The 19,386-nt window shown below is 44.2% G+C and overlaps 1 protein-coding gene across 1 annotated transcript in view; it reads right to left on the bottom strand.

Moving 5' to 3' along the window:
* The window catches only part of WDR70 (WD repeat domain 70), a 1,775,496-nt gene that overhangs the window by 1,404,500 nt on the left and 351,610 nt on the right, over positions 1-19,386 (bottom strand). The window contains exon 6 of the mRNA XM_078674977.1: positions 3,224-3,357. Coding sequence (XP_078531103.1) covers positions 3,224-3,357 — 134 coding nt within the window. The remainder of the gene's footprint in view (positions 1-3,223; positions 3,358-19,386) is intronic.

Here is a 19,386-nt window from a genome sequence, read left to right as displayed (position 1 = left end):
GAGGAGGAGAAGTGGCTGGTGATGGAGATGGTGAAGTATGGATAACATATTCATCCCATTCAGTTCCAACTGGGCTATCTTGGAGAAGCTCACCTTCCTCTGGTTGATCTCCGTCACTTTCTATCAGATCATCTTTGATTGTAACAGGAGGGGAGCGTATTTTTTTAATGGAAGGTGTAGGTAGAGGTGGAGGCTGAGCCTTCTGAACCTGAACAGGACTTGTAACAGACTTTGAGGTGGAAGTGTTCGCCTCTGAGAAACGGCAATAGTAGTCATTTATCATTTGGCGAAGGTCTGTTAGTAGGGAAAATTGGCATAGAGACAGTTTCCTCTCTCACCTCTTGTTGCACCTCCTCTTCTTCTTCATAGAAGTAAGACTGCTGAAAAGACTCATATCTCTTTTCCTGCACTGGACGATCTTGGAAAGAAAAGACCTCCTAAATCTCCTGGTACTCCTCATCATCAGTGTCTTGACTTTTTATCTGTAGCTGGGATGTACTATAAGCTACTCCAGATTCCTCATCCTCAGATTGCATTTCCAACAGAGCTGAAGGTGGCAACGGTGAAACCTTGGTCCAACTGGTAAAGTCAGTAGATTTTTTCGTCATCGACGAGCCCGTCGACGGGTGGAAGGACTTTAAAGTAAAGGAGGATTTTGTCTTCGGAGACTTGAAATGCGTCGTTGACGAGTCTCCCGTCAACGAAGTTCCCCTCGTCGACGAAATTCAGATTATCGTCGACGATGTCGTCGACGTCAATGGTGTCGTTGTCGAGGATGGCGTCTATGAGGTTGTCGTCGATGGCGTGGTCGTCGACGGTGTCGAAGCTGATCCTCCCGTCGACGAGATAGACGTCGAACCTTTCGCCGACTGCGTTGTCTTCGTCATCGACGTTGACGAAGCTGTCGTCGTCGAAATCATCGTCGTCGACGGTGTCGTCATTTTGACAGGAATTACAGCTGGAGATGCTCCTACCTTGGGTGAGGGAGCAGATGACACCTCCCTTGAAACAGAGGGTCGTTTCAACGGTGTTTGAGGCAAAGAAGATGAAGAAGCCTCTTTTTTTTTGTTTTTTTGCTTTTTAGCAACCAATTTCTCTTCAGGAGCTGAAGACTTTCTTTTCTTGGGAGTCTGAGGATTAACTTCTTCTTCAGAGTCTGAATCTGTAGTGGACTTCTTCTTTTGAAGCCACAATAATAAACGTGCCTCCCTGTCCCTCAGGGTTTTAGCCGAAAAAGTCCTACAATGCTTGCAGTCTTTAGGGACATGTTTAGGGTGGAGACAGTATAAGCAATCCTTATGTGGATTCTCAGAATAAAGTCTAGGTTTTCCACAGGATCTGCAGGGCCTGAAAAGCCTCTTTTTAGAGCTTTCAGCCGTGGTAGTTAAAGGAAAAAAAAAACAGTACCTCAATCCAGAAGCAAGAAAACTTTCAGTTTAACAAGGTGAAAAGTTCACAGAAAGTAAACTGAGCAGAACTCAGGGAGACTCCTCTTCACACAAAGTCGGTTGGAAATCTGAGGTATGATGGTTCTACTGGGGAGTGTGATGTCAGGGCTAGCAGCTGATTGGCTGAGTTTTGGTCCAAATAATGAGGTGGTTTGGCAACCAAATATAATGGTCCCCTATGGGACTTTCTGTGCAGTGTTTTACTGTATGATACTACTATAGTCACTCTGTTACCGTGAGACTCCCACTATGACGACGGGGAAGATACAAGCATGTGAATCTATGAAAGATTCAATACTGGAGAACAGATTATCTGGACTTCCTCTTTTTCATCTCCCATGCACAACTTACAGGTGGGAGTCCATCAGGGCTCCTGCCTTAGCCCAACGCTTTTTAACCTGTATATGTCCATCTAGCAACTGGTGGAGACCTATGGGGCAAAGATAATTTCATATGCTGATGACACTCAGCTGATTTTCTCTTGCAATAGAGGCAATGAGTTTGATGGGGGCGTGATTAGATCTTGTCTTACAGAGGTCTTCGGGTCACTGGAGGAGAACCAGCTTGAGTGCAACTCTGACAAATCTGAAATTGTTTTCTTTGGCCTGCCCGCAGTGCACAACTGGAGTCAAGGATGGAAAGAAGAATTCCCCATCCCCGTGTGGCTCAATCAACAGTTAGGAATCTGGGAATCTATATTGATAATGCTCTTTCTATGCGTTTCCAAGTTCAGGCCCTGGTGGGGACCTGTTTTGGACTACTTCAGATGGTGAGAAAGTTACTTCCGCTCCTCTCGTTGGATTCTAGGAGCGCTGTGGTCCAGGCACTGATCACATCAAGACTAGACTATAGGAACATTCTCTACCTGGGCCTGCTGGATTTTCTCCTGCAGCGTCTCCTGGTGGTGCAAAACTTAGCAGCCAGGGCAATGATTGGAAAAGTTTCAGAGTGCAGTATAGTGGCACAGTGTTATAGTGTGGAGTGTCGCAGTGTAGGGTGTTGTGGAGTGGCCTACAGTGGACTTTAGTGGAGTAGAGTGTTGTTGAGTAAAGTGGCGTAGGGTATCATGGATTTGTCAGAGTGGAGAGGAGTGGTGTGGAGTGGAGAGAAGTGATGTAGAGTGGAGTGGCGTAAAGTGGAGTGGCGTAAAGAAGAATGGAGTAGAGGAGGTAGAGGAGAGTGATGTACAGTGTTGTGTCTGTACTTCCTCCTACCAGCACCATTACCTTGAAGCTGAAAAGAAGAAGCAAGTGCTTTGCAACCCTAAGGATAAGATTACAAATCAGCTAATTTCTTAGGAGGAGCTCACGAAGAAGGCACTTTGCATAAGTATTTCTGGCAGAGGGAAAAGGCACTGCATAGAAGGCACTAAGTAGGGAGGGGCATGGCACGGTCTTAGTCTTTGTCATGGGACCCACGAACCACCTTTACTGGCTATCACAGCCCTATGAATACCTTCTTCATTAATCAATACGGCTTAACCGCATGCGCGCTAAGCGTTTTCCCGCTGTGCGCTGAGTTTTTCTAAAACCCGCGGTTCATGACGAGCTCAGCTCGTCATGAGCGTACGAGAGGCGTAACTCATGACGAGCTGAGCTCGTCATGATCGTCGAAGGGGTTAAGTAATTAACCACTTGATATCTCAGAGTAGACAGTACAATGTTAATCAACACATTTTCATCAGGAAACCTATTACAGGTATTAGAAGGACAGGTGCAACAGCCTTTTTTCTATTTCTCACTACATGCTGCTACTCAAATTCTGTAGGCACCTACCATTCACAGGGCTGTAGAGACCGGAATGCGTGAAGAGATGCATCCATACCAGCAAAATCCCAAAACTTTACATCATAGTCATATCCTCCAGTCACTAAACGAGCACCTGAAGGATCAAGACCTAAAGCAGAAACCTGAAATTAAAAAGGCAAACAAAATTAATATAATTAGGTGAATACAAAGAAATGTTAATACAGTTCTGACAAACGTTATATGTTCAAATTTGTCTTTTGTTTATACAATTAATATGAGGAGTCAGCGTAAGAGATTAAGCACTTGTCCATCAACCTGGTGCCTAACACCCTTTTGTGGGCCAGCTCCTTCTGGGGTTGGCTAAGAGTTATGCAGACATTAGTGGTGGCTCAATTAACAAGCACTGGCAAAGTTAATAGCCCTGACTTAATTTTGAGAAGCGTTTGAAACCGATGATCGGTTATATGTGCTATTCTACCAGCCATGTATGTGCTGTTCTACCAGCCATAAAAAGAAAATCCCATAAGGAAGCAACATTCTATTCTATAAACATATGGAAGCTGAGAATATATCCTGTTTCCAGAACAATTTACATAATATTGAAAATATTGAATAAAAAAAAGGCATCATAAAAACGAAATATGTGCTCTATAAAAACAGCAACTAACAATACGAACATGAGGATTAGCACAGACATATATATAAATAATCTTTAAAAAAAATAGCGCACCTTCGAATGGATTGGTCTAGGGTTTTGTTATTATCAGAGCTCACACAAACTTTTAAAACAACTTCTACCCATTGAAAGTATTTCAAAAGATAGATGTACCAACGTTAGTTCCTCAAAACTAACATTGCTTAGTGGGCCTTATAAATCTGTATAATCCCTTGAGCTTTCTGGCTGCTAATATATAACAGCGGAACAGAAGTCAATAGGGACCAGCAGATACAAGTAACTGTAACTTTCTTTATAAGAAAAAGGGCATTACGTCCTCAGAAATGATAACAGAAATGTAACTTTCAAAGTTTTGTAAAGTGCGCAAAACAGAATTAAGTGCAAGACGGTTTGTTGAGTCTTGTTATCACATGGACTTGAGAGGAAGGTTATCCGACCAACCACGTTGATGGGGAAAGGCTCCCAAAAAGTGCACTGTCCTCAAGCGGAATATGGTAAGATACAATCTATAGGGTGGGTTCATAAAAAAAGTAAGATACAATTGCAGAAGGTTAGTCAAGACACTTCGATTTTCAAAACACAGCAAACCCTGCCCACTCGATGCCTGCTGGTGGTGTTGGTTTGCCCTTAAATAATATGCTGATCTGATAATGGACTATGCATGGAGGGGCATTCTAGAGGGGTCATTTAAAAAGTCAATTAATCCCACTTCACGAAACATACATTTCAGATAACTGAACCAAGGAATCATCTCTACGTTAGACAAAGTAAGGCAAACAGTAATAACAGATCGTGTGAAATTTAAATCCAGTGAAAGCCATACCTATTCCCATAAGAACATAGGGGCAAGGCCTACGTGATACTTTATGTACTCTAGGACCAGTTCAGAGTGGCAGAAAGGGGTCGATGCGCTAGTAAGTACCATTAAAAGCCTTCTAATGAATTTAATCTCTACAACTTGGAGCTTGCCACAATTACTGTTGCCCCAAGCACCTGCATCATAGGAGGCAATCGAGGGGCACTTTGCTTTATAGTTATCATCTCTTTAACTAGTTTCTGTCCCAGTTTAACTGCAAATCAATAAAGAGCCTCCACTGCCCTCGATGTATGCTGAACTATTAAAGTCTGTAACGGGCCTAATGAAAGCAGAGTATTATAAAGAATTCCCAAGTAAGAAAAAGTATTAACTCTCTCAATCAAGTTACCCTGTACCACAAATGCTTTAGAATTGGTGAACTTAAGGCCACATACCATGACATAAGATTTTTTACGGTCCACTTTTAAATCAGGAGATGTTATAAAATCTACAAAAGCGTTGAAAGATTTCTGTAGACTATTGGCTGTTCTTGATACAACTTTGGCGAACCCCCTCAGTTGAGAGAATTGGAGTTTTCTCGCCGGCTGTTCCATAACGGATTCTAACCGGTGTATTGTAATGCAACCTACATCGAAGAACAACTAAAGGTTCCTCCACCCCCATTTCCCTCATCATGACCCACAATCTGTCCCGATTGACAGTATCAAAAGCACTGGACAGGTCCATGAAGGTCAGATGTAAAGAGATCTTCAATGACTTAGTGTACCTACTGACGATCAGTGACAGATTGAGAAATTGTTCTGTCATGCTCATTCCGCGTCTAAAACCATACTGTGCCTTTGAAAGCACATTATTAACAGATGCCCAATCTTCTAGACGAGCCAGAAGTACCCTGATGAGTCAGCAAAGTAAATACATCAAAGAACACACATTGACTCTGGTCTTGCAACAGGACTACTTATGCTCCATCTCCAAATTCTATTGGAAACACAAATGGAAAACTGTTATCAGCCACAAAATGTTCTTGCCCTGCAGAACAGCCCACTCAGTCAACAGCAAAGAATGAAAACCACATGAAAACCAATGACTGAAGGAGGCCCACCCAAATCCAAATCCGAATATCTGTCTTTACTTCTTATTGTAGGTTTTTGAAGAATTAATAGCATTAGGTCCCCAAGTATGTATTGTGGGGTGTAGCCAGCCCTAAAAACAGAGGTCCTGCCTAGACAGAAACCATTTTGCAGAATAGCAATCGATATAAAAGTGTATGTACAGGCAACTACATTACCTTAAATAAACTAAATAATCAACATCATAAACACAAAACATATTTGCTGTGTAGTTGTAGAAAGAATGGGACTCTAAGTTAAACCCATAACGGCTGGCGTGTACTACACACTTTCTCAATTTCCCTAATATTTATGGCTCACACACAAGATGTACATACACGTTATATGTGCATACTGAGTGCTCTTTTTTAGGTCTCGCCTGTCAATGCGCTTGCGCATTGAGCTTGCTAGAATATAGGGGCTTATCCAGAGTTTAACCATCGGGCGATTCCATCCAGTGCCCGTGAAAAGCAAGCTCAATGCGCAAGCACATTGACATAAAAAGCGCGTGCACATCAAAGCCAGCCATCTGTTCCCTAGCTCCTCCCTCCTCCCCTAATTATTCACGGCCGGCCGGCCGTACTTTCACTTTCACGGCCGCCAGGCCGTGTCTCGCGTTTATCCTCCCCCTCCCCATTTCCCCCTCCCCACAGCAATGCCAAGAGCTTTTACAGCCAGTTTCTCTTTCGCAATCTTCTCTTTGCTTCTTTCCGCTCACCCTGTTATCTTCTTCCTCTCACATTCTCTTCTTTTTGTTAATGCGCATCCGCCAGTCCCTCTATCCTCAGTCTACACCCCCTTGTGCTAATATTTTCTTTCCTTTGATCCTTTCTCATTCTTCCTCTCGCTCCTTTTTGTACCATCGTCCATCTCTTCGTGTTCTCCTGCGCATATGCCCCTCCAAGCCTACCCGCCGAACCCACTCTGCTTTCTCCCTTACATCTCCCAAGCTCTGTCTCTCTCGCCTCCATTTCCATTGTTGCCCAAAGTCCGAAGCTGTCTGACATCTTTACTGTGTGAAGATCAGGTGTGTGTAGCTAAATTCAAGGGTAAAATGATGAGTGGCAATAAGGTCATATCTGTAAATACGAGTTCTTGCTCTGTTGGTTCGAACAAGCAGTTGCATTGTACATCGATCTTCTATTGAATAGCCTTTCTTCTCCACGGTAGGGGAACAGTGCCTGGCTGGAACAACGACAGGAACTCACTTGTGTCTTCCAGGCGTATCTATTTGTGTCATTTGGAAATTAGATCGCAGAAAGCACCCCTCCTTTACTTGATTTATCTACAGCTGTTAGAAGCTTGCAGTTGGCAATTCCAGTGATCGCCCAGATTTTAGCTCTTGCTAGGGCTTTGTTGAAGATTCTAATTCAGACTGACATTTTTGGAGGGACTGCTTCTCTCTGGATCTTGCGGAAACGCCCCTTGTATATCTTCGATCACCGCTGCCCTGTGACCCTTCTGTTTAAGTTGAATGGCTTGGATAAAATAATGCATAGAAGTGAGCTATAAAGAAATAAATCTGTCTATTTTACGAAGAACATTTTCTCAGTCCCCAAAATGACTGCGCCGATTTATTTGTCTCTAGAAATGAAATCGGAGATCTTCCAAGACAATCTATGAGAAGGTGAAAGATCAGCCCGATCTTCCACCTTCTCATAGAAAATGTAATCTTATTACAGAATTTTTTGAGGAAAGAATTTCCTCTACTACCACCACTTGTTTATATGTACTGTTTAAAGCCTAAACAGGCAATTAAACAAGCAGGGCGGGGCGGGGCGGGGTCTGTGTTGTCTTGTGTATGTACATGCGCTCACTGTGTGTGTGTTGCTTTCTTTGTGTGTACATCATTGTCTCTGTGTGCTTCACTGTCTCTGTGTGCGTATCACTCTTTTGTGTACGCATTTCTCTCTGTGTCTGCTTCTTTGCATCTGTGTATATCGCCCTCACTCTATCTATCGCCCTCACTCTATCTATCGCCCTCACTATCTATCTATCGCCCTCACTCAATCTATCTATCGCCCTCACTCAATCTATCTATCGCCCTCACTCTATCTATCTATCGCCCTCACTCTATCTATCTCTCGCCCTCACTCTATCTATCTATCGCCCTCACTCTATCTATCTATCGCCCTCACTCTATCTATCTATCGTCCTCACTCTATCTTTCGCCCTCCCACTATCTTTCTTTCGCCCCCCTCTAGCTATCTATCGCCCTCCCTCTAGCTATCTATCGCACCACCACAGCATCACTCTGGGGCACCACAACATCACTCGTCGCCACCACAACATCACTCAATGCCACCACAGTATCAATCTGTGCAACCATTCAACAACAACTGGTTCAAGTATGTTCTCTAAATGTTTCAAACTTTATTACAAATGTCACAAAAAGATGTTAATATTTCACTTCTTGGATTTTTGTCACAATAAAATACACTGAACATAATCTTCACAAAAGTTATTTATAAAAGTTTAAGCTATTGCCATTATAAATTACAATAACTTTTATTTAAGTATTAATTATTTTAAAAAATTAAAAGCCATTGTTATTTGTAATATCAATACATCTAAGTCCCGTAAATACAAAACATGTTGCATTACCAATGCTATAGGTGTCACTTTTGCAAAAGATAAAAGTATTGGCATTGTAAATGACAAAGCTATTTGCAAAACCAACATAAATAAAACATGTGTCATCTACAAGACCAATAGCTCAAACTTTCCTAATGCGAGACCTATTGCATTGCAAATGCTTGTTATAATATTGAAATAAGTCACCAGGGCAGTCAAAGCGTTAGGGAAACTGCAACACTTCCAAGTGAATAACTCCCATATCACAGTCGGTATGGTAATGAAAAATTGCATTGATACACGACATGCAGCTCCTCAGCACCAAACTATAGAATTATATTGGTATTGATGTAAACCCCCATTATTTATTTATCACAATAAAAAGAACGTTGCAGTCGACACATTTTTATGCACGTTTGAGTACAAGAAAGAAAATGAGAGAGAGGAGCCAAGATGGAGACTGAGATGGCTGTATAGACGCTCGGCTCCGTGAGCCTTCTCACCCCGCAACTACATCCTGGCAATTATATTGAGCCGTAACGGCATATTTAAGTAGGCGAAGGACAGCTTTCACTTACCGTTTGCTCCTGAGGCTCTTACGTGCGGCAGTCCCGTGGAAATGTCGCCAACTGTTTTGCGGCCTTCGAGGAGCTGGGACCGGGGTGTCGAGTGAGGAGAGTGGCCGGCCGCGACTGCGACAACAGCGGCCTCTGGTGGCGGTGCGGAGTCGGCCGGAGAGGACCGGGGATCTGATGAGCCGATGGCGAGAGTGCCGACACAGTTCATCTAGCGGAGTGCCTTGTGGGTCGTGCGGTGGGGCAGTGTCGAGGGGAGTGCACGATACTTGGCCCCCTTTCCAGTGTTGTGTCCGGGCATGATTGTCGGCCTCTCCTGGAATCGGCGGGCGGCTCCCAGGGAGCGGCGGAGATTTTGTTTAGCCTTTTGGTGACCCTCCGCTGTGAAGCCTGCCTTGACTTTCGGGGTCCCCGTGGTGAATCCTGTTGCCCCCTGGTGTGGGACCCGGCCCCGAGGTGAGGTGGAGAAGGACGATCTTGCTTTTGGGACGTTTACTGTACGCGGTGGTGGAGAGGGGGCCGGGTGGCTAGATCGATGGCCCTTCCCCACATTTTTCCTCTTTTTTTCTTCCTTTCTCTTTTTCTATATTTCGGGTCTCTTATTTAGGGTGACAGGCACGCTGCTGGGGGGGGGGGAGGGGGGGAATAGGCCGTAGCCTTCTGCAGGGATGCAGGGTGGGGGGTAGGGGGATGGGGTTTGTTCATTTGTCCTTTCTTTGTTTCTATGGCCCTTTGTCCTTTTTCTTTTTGGTGTCGTCGTTTTTCATGTTTCCTACAGTAGGTTTCGTTTTGAGGGGTGGGGTACAGTTCGCTACGAAACGTGTTTGTTTTTACATTTATCCTGACTCGTATGCCTTACCCCCAATACTTCAAACGTATTTGCTCTATTTGCGGATTTCCTGCTTCATGCTTGCTACTGTGGGGCCATGTATGAGCGTATGGCATCGACTTTGAGTTTTCTTTATTGTAAAATGAACCTTCTCGAATCCTGATTCTTGCACAGTACGCTTGAATGCAAATTCTATCCTGGACACTTATTGGACCCCGATTTTCGGGCCGCTGCATTTTTCTATATTGACTTGCTATACTTACGACTTGACTAGCGGCCGGCCAGGGTGGTTGTAGGCCCATGCTTGTATTTATTTGCAGTAACAATAAAGGCTCTTTAAAAAAAAAAAAAAAAAAAAAATGAAAAATGCACTCAAGATGGAAAAATAACAAAAGGCAACCAATTTGGGCACAACGGATCATTTTAAATCTGAGATCAATATGTAAATAGCTGCCTTTCCCTCTTAAAAAAACAAACACAGAAATCCATTACCAAACAGGCATTTGCAATGCAATAGGACTCGCATTTACGAGAGTTTGAGCTATTGGCATTGTACAATAGGTTAAACTCTCGCAAATGCGAAACCTATTGCATTGCAAATACTTTTTTTTTTTTTTTAAAGCGCCCCATGCTGCGCATTCATGTTAATAGAGGCCACGCCCCTTTCTTTAGATGAGCTGTGTCTAAAGATAGCTCTGCAGCTGACATTAAAATGAAAGCTTGGTATGGGGCGCTTTTACAAAAAAAGCATGTGTTTGTCCAGCTGATGAACAAATGCTTTTTTTGTGAAAGCGCCCCATGCGGTTTTACATTAATGGCGGCTGCGCCCCTTTCTTTAGACGCGGCGCATCTAAAGAAAGGGGCGTGGCCTCCATTAACTTTGAAAAACGGCATGGGATGCTTCTAAACGTGAATAAATAGGGGGTAAAAAGGCAGCTGCGTTCAGCGCTGCAAATAAAACAAAGGCACGGCCGCCTCTGTGGCATGCCGTGCTATAAAAAAAAATAGTCCTAAAGTCTTAGGGGTGAGCTGTCTTGCCTGCCACAGCAGGCAGGTGAAAACCATTTAAAGAACTAGTGCTGGGAGGCTGTAAATAAAGCCTACCAAGTAACATCGAAAGTAAGAGGGCCAGTCCTTGTGGGAGGTTACAAGATGAGACAAGGCGGTACTAAGGAAGGAGTACTAAGCCTATAGACCAATGAAAAGTAGTTTACAAAGGACAATGACACAAATCAATGAAAATTATGGACGGAGAGTGGGCGGAGCTTCAAGCCCATATCTAAATACAGCATGCCTCGTAGAACAGTGCATGCGCTGCGCAGGTTCGACCTAAAAAGGCTGAAACTGCCAAGGACCGAGAAAGGGGCCGGGTCATGAGCGGGCCCGGTGCCTGAGCGGTAGCAAGGCAGGCAATGAGGCAAAGGCAGAGGATTGGCTGTAAAGACTGTATGTAGCTCGGGGGTGCAGGAGGACCAGCGCTGCCACCAGTATGTGGAGCCTTTTTGCTGCAAAACAGAACAGCCTGTACCGGAGTGGATCAGGAAAGCAAGAGGAACGTTGCCTCTCCTTTGTCTCTGACTGTGTCCTGCAATTTGAGCCCGCATACCGCCCGGAGAGGGGGACTACACTGGGGGTACACCGGGACTACACCGCACAGTCCAAGCCGCGCCAGGGAGGTGTCATGCCAGGAGGAGCTTAAGAGCCGGTCAGTGGCCAGTGGCAGCCTGGGGTCCCGCCAGGGTTCCCACAGCGCAAAGCCCAGGCCAAGGCTGCCCATTGGAGGCAGGCTGGGCTGGGCCCACCATCTTTAATCTGCTAATTGAGTTATAAGGTACTGTTGTTTCCATCTTATTTCTTGGAGCTGCAATTTCAATATTTGATAAACTTATTGTTGAACTCTGTCTATCATACCTGGAAACCTACATTGGAAGATTCAATTAAGCAAAAGGAAGATTTTAAAGGAAAAGCAAGAGGCTGGACATGTTGGGACCCTTGATGCATTTTTGATGAGGGCTGAGTCTGTACTTACCCATGAAATAGAATTAACGGAGCGACGACTCTCTTGGGACTCTCTTATTGCTCAAAAACGTTCCTCCCTAGGTGGAAGACCCCTAACCACTGAACATTCGATTTCTGGGCAAACCATAGGTGAATCAAGCTCCACTATAGTCACATTGCCGAATATAGCTTTCCCTTCGGATGTAACATCTGTAACACTTGAACTCTCTAAAATTACTAAGGAGCAGGCCGAAACTAACCATACAGATTAAAAGTCTAGGACATGAAAGGGAGGTGCTCCATTAAAGCAAAAAACACTGAAAAGAGCTTGCACTGAGAAACCGAGCGGGTGCAAGGAATTGGTCTCAATTCTCCCCTTACACTCAAGATCCACTAGGTCTACAAAGCAGAAATATGTTATTAACCAACCGGATTTGGGGGATGATCTTGACTTGCTGAAAAGAATTGAGACTATCATGACTGTGCTTTTAAATCCTACAATGCATAGGTTAATTCAGATAGAGAGGAAATTATCTTCTTTGGAGGCAGCCTACCTATTGAATCAAGTTTCTCAAAATATTGCTGACCCGATAGATGATGCGAGGTTTGTCCCCCAGTCAGGTAGGATGCCATCTATGGTGTCTTTAGTGGCACCCAACGTGGAACCCGATAAAACAGGAAGTCATGACCTTAGATAAGGGAGAGGGTCATCTACCAACTTATCGGGTTCTGCTTGTGACTCAGCAAATACGTTGAGAGTTAGTATTCATAATAATAATCACCATGTTCCAACCCAATCTGCCATAGCAAGATCTGGCACTACCAGACTTAATATTGGGCCAAAAGGTTCTAATGGGGCTATAAATACCCACCGTCATGCTAATCAGTCCGCTACCCCTTCCCTTTTGGAGGTTGGAGCTATGGCACCCAGCTGGGGGGGGGGAGGGGCGGGGGGGGGGGGGGGGATTCTCACCGGCAAGTAGTAGTTGAGAAATCTAAGGAAAGGCTAGATCTTCCTCCAGCAGCCTGTCTATATGTCATAACTTCTGAATTGAAGACAAACTTAGCAGAATCTACTGAACAGCTTTGGTAATCCATTTGTATAGGTACACACTCTAATGTGCAAAAACATATTATTATGGCTAGGTGGATTAACTAGGTAGGAAGAGCTCCTAAGACTAGCAAAGGCGATTGCATTGTACTAAATTTTGATAATCAACATATAGTGGGTGTGCTGGTATCTATGTTAACAAGTACTCCATTACTCTATTCTGAAATCTGTGCCCTCCCACTTGGTTTCTTTTATAAACCTTATTACTCACCTTACCCTCCTCGGCCTATATCCCTCAATGCTCGGAACCCTTTTTATTCTCAGTCACATCAGTCTCTCCCTCCCTTGGTTTCACCTTTATCTCTTACTAATAGGTTTGCTGCACTGGAAGGCATGCCTATGTGCAATTGACTGGTTGAACAGAACCCTATAGTAAATTGTGATGGCGATATTCAATTGTTAAATGGATCATTTATGACTATGACCCCAGCTGTAATTTTGCAAGAACAAATAAGTATACATATAGGTAGTCTGAATCTGTCCCTGACACCGACGCAACAAGAGAATACTTCAGGGTCTGCTATGGTAATGACATTGAACACTGCTGATTATAACCAAAAATAGATCAAATTTTGAATGGTTGTCCCTACTTATATCTAAGGATATTGCATGTTCACAAGAGACATGGGAACTTGAACCAATATATTTGAAAGGGTATCGCTCATTTCAAACTCCTGCTATACCTTCACCAGCTGGTCGTGCCAAGGGCGTGTTACTGACCCTACTTTCTAATGCTCTACCTTTCAAAGTGAAGTCTTTTTTAAACACATCGCCATACTATCACATTATTTTACTAGAGTATCATGCAGATCAGTATTGGCTCCTGATTCATTTTATGATAATAACTTTGGAAGCAACCAAACAGCAGTACTAGCCCCCCTAGAAAGAGAGATTGAATTTCTGCAAAATAAATGTACTAAACCTTGTAATATAATTTGGCTTGGGGACTTTAACGCTCACCCTTGTGATAAGATGAACTCCCTAGTATGAGGAATGTTGGATGACGATGGAGAGGGCGTATCCCATTTTAGTCACTCGGAGTACGGTAATGCTTTAAATAGATTATTAATGATAAATAATCTTGTATTTTTAAATGTGTCTGAAAGTCGAACTGGTCAGCTAGAATATACCTTTTTAAATCATTCTTCTTCCTCTACCCTTGATTATGTCTTGGTTTCTGATCCAATAGGAGGGGTATTTTCTCATTTTGAGATTATTTTTTATGCTTTTAGTGACCATGCTGCTATAACTTTCCATATCCCCTCAATAATGAAAAAAGAACCTACTTTCAAGTTACATGTAACCCCAGTAATTGCAAGGAAAAATGGAATTGCATTAAAGTGGGAGAAAGTAGATACTAGGAGGTTTTTGGTGAATCTAGTCTCCAGTCGATTTGAGGAGATAATGATTTGTTTAGATTCTATTCCTAACGATAACATGGTCTCAGCTTTTGAGTTGATTTTATCGGAAGCAAAAAATAATTTAATTTGTGTTATACGCAAGGGTCAGTCCAAGAAATTTTGTTGGTTTGATGAGGATTGCGATACATCTCTAAAAAGTCTCCATATGGCCTTGAAATCTAAACCTCGTAACTTACCTTTGGTTAAGTTATTGCGACAGGCATATAAAAAAGTGAGATAGCTGAAGTCCCTAAAGGAAGAGTGGTGGGAAAATGTGCAAAAGACTGCTTTATTAAAAAGTTTCCAAGCCTTTTGGTCTATTATTAATGCACCTTTTTTAAGGGATGAACATTCTATTTCAACATATACCCATGTTGAACAAGAGGAATGGGTGACACATTTTGAAAATGTGTTTGGATCTAATGAGAAGATAATTTGTCATACTACCCCGGCTACCTCAACTGGGATGAGCAACATGGTTAATTTTACACTGGAGGAAACTAAGTATGCTTTAAACCAGTGTAAACGTGCAAAGGCACTGGGACTTAACAGTGTCCCAATTGATCTGTTTCTGGATAATCAGGATTTCTGGGCCCCACTTCTAACAAATGTTTTTAATAAAGTTGCCCATACTGGTGCTACCCCATCATGGAAAACGACAGCAATTGTGCCTATCTATAAAAAGGAGATAGGTAAATCCTGAAAAACTATAGACCTATATATTTGATAGCTTCCACTGCAAAACTAATGGGACGCCTGCTTTTAAATAGGCTTGAGGAATGGGCCCTGGAAAAAATGTTATAATCCCCTGTCAGTTTGGCTTCAGAAAGGGGAAAGGTCAGGGGAGGAGCCTAGCTCACGGCCGTAATGGTCGCCCTTTAGCTCGGCTCCCGCAGCCCTCCGTCCTGATTGCCTATCCTGTCTTCTATCCTGTCCGGGGACGACACATTTTTGGGGCATTGGAAACATAACGGCTTGTTTGTTCTTACCATCCGACCCCGGGGTCTCGGTGTGCAGTGGCTCCGGAGTTGTGGCCTCTGAGAGATCGGGGCCTCTGCGAGACTTGGACCGGGACCTGGCCGGTGGCATCCGACGGCTCTCGGCCCCGGCCGAGAGCGAGAACCAGTGTTGGGAGCCGATGTGCGAAGACCCCGGCGATCCTGACCCGGGCCTGCCCTGGTGGCTGCGCGACCGACGTGGGTGAGAGGCCCGGGGACCTTAGTCTGTGAAGGGGTCTCTCCCCGCCGCTGCTTTGTCCGGCGGCCCTGGTCCTCGGGGCCCAGACTCCGCTTGATTGGGGCGCCGGTGCTGGTGCTGGCGGAGACCCGTCTCGGGCGGACATCCTTTTGGCATCGAGGCCGCCCTTGCTGGGACCCCCGGAGCTTGTAAAGTCCTACAATTGAGAACTGTTCTTTCCGGGGGTCTTGGTGAGCGGCGATTGGGCTGATTCACGGTATGGCGGCCGACCCTCTGAAACGAGAATCACCCTGTGGCGGCGGGCCCGTGTTGCCTATTGGTGTGGGGACCGGAGCTGTTGGACGTGAGCCGACGGTCAGAGATATCCTGGAAGCCCTGAGATCCCTACACGCTTCCCTGGCCCTGGGCGTCTCAGTGGGTACGCCACGATCTGCCGCCATTTTGGGCGGCCATTTCTTCTTGTCGCCCTCATGTTTCGAAGACTTCATTGCCTTGCCCCCCTCGATTGACTTGAGTGTCTCCGCCACTGATCGGAGATCGTGTAGTGTGTCGGTGACTTTGGGGCGCCCTGCTTTTCAAGGTTCGGACCCCGGGGACTTGGATGCTGTACTGCGACCCTGTTCGACATTGTTGCCTGAAACTATTGGTGGACTGCCTCCTGTGCCTGCTTCGATGACTTTGCCTGTGTCTATAATTGGGGCCACCTCGCCCGCTCCAGTGGCGCAACTGAACTCCTGTTTTTCATTGCTCGTGCTGCGATATTTGATGCATCGATACTTTCTGTTTGGACTATTGCTCCCTTGTGGATCTATCTACCCCCCACGTAACTATGCTAGTCACCATTCCACTCGATTATATGCTGATTTCGTATTTAGTATGTGGTTTTACATTGCCATGTGGTGGGTGGGGTTTGTCGCTCGAAAGGGTTGGGGGTGAAATGTACGACTTCCGTTTGATTCCCGGTATACGATTTAATAGCATAATTGTTTTTAATCGTAGAAAGGTGGGAGGTCCCCTTCTCCTAATGTTTTGTGGCGCGTGATGGGGTGTCGTCCTGGTCTGTTTTTGACTGTGCTTGTCTGGTTGGGCGGAGGGCTGCGGCCGCCCGTTCGGATTATGGTTATTCTGCTCCTCCCTCCTGTCTTCTTTTCTCCGCTTTTGTTGCCTTTTTGTCTCTTTCTTCTTTCTTACTTCTCGCTATATTTCGGGTTCTGGTTTAGGGCGACAGGCACGCTGTTTGAAGGGTGGGCCATAGCCTTCTACAGGGGTGCAGGGTGGGACGGGTGGGTTGGGCTCTACTTTTTGTTTGTCTTCTGGTTCTATGGCCCTTTTGTATCTCTTTTTCGTGAGGCCGCGTCTGTCCCGACCTCCTATGGTGTGTTTCGGGTGGGGGGTGTGGCGTCGTTAATCCTCCTGCTATGTTTCGGCTGTCTTTCTCCCCGATCGCCATACCCCCACTTGGGCCGCTACTCCTTTTGTCTCCTGTTTTCCCGCCACAGGGGGCCTGTGTCGGCGTGTCTTCTTCCTTTCGTTTTTCATATTTTCTTATTTTCCTTTTATTGTTTTATTTTGTCTTCCCTCCATTTTCCTTTCCCTTCTCTTCCCCTTCCCCACTTCGTCCCCCCACCCCCTTTTTTTTTTTCTCTCCTTCCTGTGTCCCAGAGGCTACTATGGCGGGCTGGTTTTGATGCATTGTTTTTCCGATCCCTCTGTTCTGGCTTGGTAGTGTCTTGGGTGGCGGGCATGTTACGAGGATAATGCTCAGGGGCTGATTGTCATGTATCCTGATTTTCTTGAATGCATTGTATTGTCCCCCCGATATTTTGCCCCCATGCCCCCTTATTAATGTTGAGGTTGGTTTGGGATATCGGATGCCTCCGTATTGAAAGTGAGCCTGTCATATGTCTTCTCCCCATATTATAAAATTAAGCCTTATTTACTCCTGTGTTTTAGCCCTTTGGTTTCTGTATTTCTTCTCCCCTTCTGCGATTGTACGGCCTCTGCTTTGTATTGATTGATTGTGTAATATTTGCCTGGTGACTCCTGATTATTTTGCACATTGCGGCCGGCCGGCTTGGTTGTAGGCCTCGACTTGTCTCTCCTTATGATGTCAATAAAGGTTTTAAAAAAAAAAAAAAAAAAGAAAGGGGAAAGGCACTGTTGATCAGTGTCTGAACCTAAGTTTGATAATAGCAAAATATACTTCAGGCAAAAAAGTTAATTTGTATCTTGCCTTCATGGATCTGTCAGCAGCCTTTGACTAGGTGGCACAGTCTAGGCTCTGGCAGATCATGGAGGCAATGGGTATTGACGTACAACTGATCAATATAATCCGCGATCTATGCTAGGGGGCCTCTGCTTGTGTTAGTTATGGAAAGGGAGGTGAATGCACTACACACTTTAAAATTGATAGAGGGGTGAGACAGGGGTACATTTTGGCCCCCTTCTTATTTGCACTGTACACTAATAATGTTGAGTCCGCTCTTCAGGGAACCACTCTGGAAGTTCCCTACATTAATTCATTACAAATGCCAATATTACTATATGTGGACAACGCAGTGATCTTAGCCTGTACAAGCAATGCTCTGCGCCGCCTATTGAAGGAATATACACAATTTATGAACAAGCTGGATATGAAAATTAACTACTCAAAGTCGTTTGTCCTAGTGGCAGGCACGAAGCAGCGGAATCAACCCCAAATCACTGTTGAAGGAAGCAAGCTGGGAGCTGTGGACTTAATTATTTAGGGATTATGTTTGATCGCCAAAACAATTGGCTAAGTATGGTCATAAACAGGGGGTTGCAGATGGAAAAGAACATTGGAGCACTTTTCTAATTTGTTTAAAAAACTGGCTCAAAACCTATTGAAGCAATAAAGGCAGTCTATGAGGCAAAAACGAGATCTGCTGCCACTTACGGAGCGACTGTCTGGGGCATTAGGGACTGCTCTCAGCTGTAATGTACAGAAGATAACTTTCTAAAAAAGTTAATCTCATTACAAAAGTCATTCTCCAATTTTAATTGCCATATGGAATTAAATGTCCCGTATATAACTGACAAAATCTGCATGGCGCCAATCCTAATGTGGCACTCGGTATGGCGGAAGGGGACTCTTTCTCTCACAAGAGATATTATAAACGACGTTTTGAAACTAGATGGTGTGAGTAATGTTAGTTGGCTACGTTTTGTTGAATCTACATTAAAAGCATCAGGGCTACACCATCTCTTTGTTGACCCTATATCGTGCCAGTCTATTTCGAAAAAAGTTCTAAAAACTCACTTGTTGTCTAGTTTGCAAGCAAGAAGGAATTTTACAAACAGTAAGTTAACGAGAATTCCTGACGGCCCAAGTATCTAGCAAATAGATATGAATTCAACGTATGTATCGTTCGTCACTAATTTACAACACAGTTATATATTGGTGAGATTTTGGTTAAATTACATCCCCTTGATGTTGGGCCTTCCACAAAACATCTATGCAGCCTCCGATCTCCTATTTTGTTCATGCGATGATCGATCAATCCAAAATGATTTGCACTTTCTGTTTTTCTGTAAATACTACTGCGATGAAACAAAAAGGTTTATTGTCCCCCTGTTGCGTAAAATGAATTTGAAACAGTGTTGTGTGGCCCTTTACTTTTTACAGTCATTATCTGGCCATTTACATGTTTTGCAGTAGTGTCTTTCTTTTTATCAGCTTTAAAAAAAGAGACGTTTCATCCAATGAACTTTACACTTAATATGAGAACTGGTTTATTGACTTGCCACAATAACTACATGTGTTTATGAATGATATTTTTTTAAAATCTTTTTAATGAGACCATTGTATTTTATCATGCATTTGCTGCTGGAAATTTGGATTTTTTGTATTTTAAGCCTATTGTAAAATTGAAATGTTTTATAT

Source organism: Lissotriton helveticus, chromosome 2_1 (assembly GCF_964261635.1).
Source record: "Lissotriton helveticus chromosome 2_1, aLisHel1.1, whole genome shotgun sequence".
Taxonomy (NCBI): domain Eukaryota; kingdom Metazoa; phylum Chordata; class Amphibia; order Caudata; family Salamandridae; genus Lissotriton; species Lissotriton helveticus.
This window is presented reverse-complemented; position numbering and strand designations above follow the sequence as displayed.